The 3,552-nt window shown below is 53.0% G+C and overlaps 1 protein-coding gene across 3 annotated transcripts in view; it reads left to right on the top strand.

The window, feature by feature from the left end:
• Nucleotides 1-3,552, top strand: part of CYFIP2 (cytoplasmic FMR1 interacting protein 2) — a 44,855-nt gene that overhangs the window by 9,707 nt on the left and 31,596 nt on the right. For 2 of the 3 annotated variants that reach the window (XM_009893132.1, XM_009893147.1), the window contains one exon: nt 2,517-2,608. In XM_009893132.1, the coding sequence (XP_009891434.1) occupies nt 2,517-2,608 (92 nt within the window). The remainder of the gene's footprint in view (nt 1-2,516; nt 2,609-3,552) is intronic. The other variant, XM_009893139.1, reaches the window with a different exon arrangement.

The raw sequence follows: 3,552 nt of genomic DNA on the forward strand, positions 1-3,552 counted from the left end.
ACCCCGCTGGCCAACCAACATGTGAGCTGGCAGTCTTATTTCATGTATAAACTGTGCTCCCTGTAGGACAGAAAAAAGCTTCTTGGGGAGCTTGTGTCAGCTGGGGCTTGGAGGTGCTCAGCAAGTTCCTCAAAGGGCTCACCCAATGGTTTGATGAACCATTGTGTCTTATCTGAGATCCAGGTTTTGGGAAAAGACCCATGAGAACTGGATGCTCCCAGTGACAGAGTGGGAAGCAGCCGTGCAGCCTCCCTCTGCCCGTGCACAAGGGCTGGTCCACAGCTGGAGGATAGGCAGCATCGCCTCAGGGCCACTCGGCACAAGAAAAGTTTGGGATGACCCTGTTGCTTCCCCCCAAAATCTGGTGTGTGTGAGGCACTGGCCAGCAGTGGCAGATGGAGAGGGGGGCTGAGACCCCGCACAGCACTGCCTGCAGCAGTGGCAGGGGGAATGGCACCTTCTCGCCATTGCTTCTGCGCACAGGCTGGGTCTAGGAGGCACCTCGAGTTTGGGGCAGGTCAGCTCTAGGAGGGAAGGTGGGATCTGGCAAGGGACAAATAAGAATAACAGCATAGCAGGAGGATAGCTGAGTAACTTCCCAGATGGAGTAATTAGTTTTCTTTTAGACATACTGAGCTTGAGCACTCCTTCCAGAGTCTTTTTCCCTCCACTGTATTAACCTTTCTCCTGAGATGGAAAGATTAATATTTGTTATAAGCATTTGCTCCACATGAGGGAAAATGAAAAGATGATGAGTTTTGGGCACCACAGAGCGCTTCTTCCCCATCACTCTTTCAGCAGAGTGGATTCTCCCTGCTGCTTTACCCAGAGAGCTCCTGAAAGAAAAGGTCGGTTGTGGTGACAGGGTAGAGTCCACCCTGCTTATTGCCCCGACTTGCAGTTTATAGATGACGCGCTGGGTCTGCGCAGGGGGAGGGAACGGGCTAGCCCAGGTAGCTGGTTTCTCGAGGGCTTGGTGTACCAGCTGCTGCACCCTCACCCTGGGCGAGCGGGGACCTATTTACCCCAGTTTGCATCATCTCCTGGAGACAGCTCTGAGAGCAGGGCTGAAATGCCGCATAGGAGACTATGGACAGACACCATGACCTCATGGACGGGGCAATAATGAGGTGGTTGAATACCCTCCAGTCACTGGGGAGACCGCTGAGGACTGCAGCTCTGCAAAGGTGTATTATCATGCCATCCCTCGGAGTCTTCCGAGTTTTCCCTCGTTCAGCTTTGCTAATTCAACTGAATCACGGTTTAAATCAAGCCCTCGGTGTAATGTGTAGAGTTTGGTCATCTTGGTGCATTCAAACAGATTTGCTGTTCATTGCAAAGTGCTGCGGGCCATCAGAGAACCAGGTAAAGTATCTTCCATTCCATGGAATAACTTTCTACTTTCCAGCTTTTTTTCCATTTGCACTTCTCCAACATCTGCTGTGGTCTCACCTAATCAGTTAAGTACCACTCCAGACTATCAGATCTCAATAAGAAAAGGCCAACTACTTCTCTTGCTACATCTGCTTATTGCCTTCTGATTAAATTTCTAGTGGATTGACCAGAAATTTGAGTAGTGAAAATGAACTACCCCTTCATTTAGACCTTTTATGAAAGTGCCACTGGGAATCCCCGATGACAGCATCACACATCCTCCGCGCAAGTCTGCCTGAGAAGAGAAACATATAATAAAAGGACAGGGAATTTGTCACCGTCTTCCCAGAATTTTGGGGCAAGGATTTTGTAGCTGAGTTAAGTTGAAGCTTCATATTGTATTGAAGAAATGTCGGTAGCTCTTGGTTGAATTTTCTTTGCAGCTGAAAGCTTAGTGAAGCAGGGACCTGTCTGAGCTTGAGGTATGTTTGGTGCACTTTTATTTCCCATCCAAATCCTCCTGAGACGTAAAGGGCAAGCAAAGCCATGTTGTATTGCCTGTGCCTTTCTATTCATGGAGAAGTTTTAAGACACATCACTAGCAGCTGCAGGGCCAAAGTACAGTCTGAGTCCCTGGGGAAAGATGCCACCTCCCTGGGACTCCAGGCGGCAAAGCAGCCTACAGCACCCCTCGGAAGGGAGCCGCAGCAGCTTGCTGCCAAAATACCAACACGCTGGCTTTTCATCCCTCTGTTCTCTTGGAGGATTATGGTGGGAGGCAATGAGCCCTGCTCAGGAATATGCTTCTTTCTTCTTGTTGTGAAAAGAGCCTTTCCTCTGGCTGGTTGCAGCACTGAACCGTTCTGGCAATAACCAGCCCCGGTATCAGCGAGTCCAGGGCTCCAGAGCACTCACAGGGGGTGATTTTCCTCGCACAAAAAAAAGGCCTTGCGATGTGTCTTGGTTGCATCCTAGGTGTGAAATGACCCTGGGTCCAGGTTTGCACCTTGCTTTAAACAGCCTGACACTTCCCATGGCTTCAGAGACACAGGATGCCATTGTGTAGTCAGTCCCTCGTGTTGCGCTGGGGCCACGGGCTCGCTCTCCGCCGTGTTTCAACCATCTTTTGTTTTCTTTTCCAGCAGCTGCAGGTGGTTCCTTTATTCGGCGATATGCAGATAGAACTGGCCAGATACATTAAGACCAGTGCTCACTATGAGGGGAACAAATCCAAGTGAGTGCCTGCCATAATGTCTCTTGGCTTCTGTGTGTGTCCCAAAAGCCGTGGGAGCCGCAACTCTCCGGCGTGCGTGAGGTCTGTGCACGGGTACCCGTGTGTGTCCCTGTGAGGTGTGAGTCCCGGCGTGCCAGCCCTGTGTGCACGTGTGTACCTCCCCGTCCCTGCATGGGAACACGTCCTGAGTGCGTGCCTGCGTGCGTGCCCAGCCAGCTCGGAACCTCCCTGCGACCGTACCCCCGCGCGCAGGCAGGGCAGCAGGCATGCCTGTCCCTGCGCGCCCGCCGGCGAGGGCTGGGGGGGATGCTCGGCCCCCCGGGCGGGAGGAGGGAGAGGCGGCTGGCGCCTGGGTCGGGGCAGGCGCTGAGTGCTTGTGAGGTGTGTGAGTGCGAGCAGCCTGTTCCTGCTCTGGAGAGATTTTAATCCACATTTTTCATCTCGGGGGACAAAATCCTCCAGAGCGCGAACGTGGCAGCGGACCTCTTTGCAGTAGTCAGGGCGTCTCCTCTAGCTCAGGCGGGTTTCGTGAAGGAGGGCAGGGGGAATGAGGGATGAACTGGGGGCTCAGATGCACTGGAAATGAATGGATATTGTGGGAGAAGGGCAGAAATGGAGCCTTTACAGCAGTGCTGAGGAGGGGAAAGCACCGCTTCCCAGCCTGGGTTGGTGGGCAGTTTGCTGCTGCCGTCAGATGAATATGCAGGCGTTGCTTCAGATCACACCAGGCGTGTGCGAGGTCCCACTTGTCTTGGTAGCTTTGCATCGCTCTCAGTTATTGCTAGAAAAATCGGTGTTAGGTTTGGATACCCTCGGGACAGCGTTTGCAACCCCATGTAAGCAGAGCCCATCTGAGCTGTGTGTGGCTGTAATCGCTGTGGCAGCTCCGGCTTTCGCCAGCGAGCGGCTGTTCACTTGTGGGACCGTATCCCGTGGAAGTCTGA

The sequence above is a fragment of the Charadrius vociferus genome, unplaced genomic scaffold (genome assembly GCF_000708025.1).
Source record: "Charadrius vociferus isolate BGI_N301 unplaced genomic scaffold, ASM70802v2 scaffold1041, whole genome shotgun sequence".
In the NCBI taxonomy this organism is placed as follows: Eukaryota; Metazoa; Chordata; class Aves; order Charadriiformes; family Charadriidae; genus Charadrius; species Charadrius vociferus.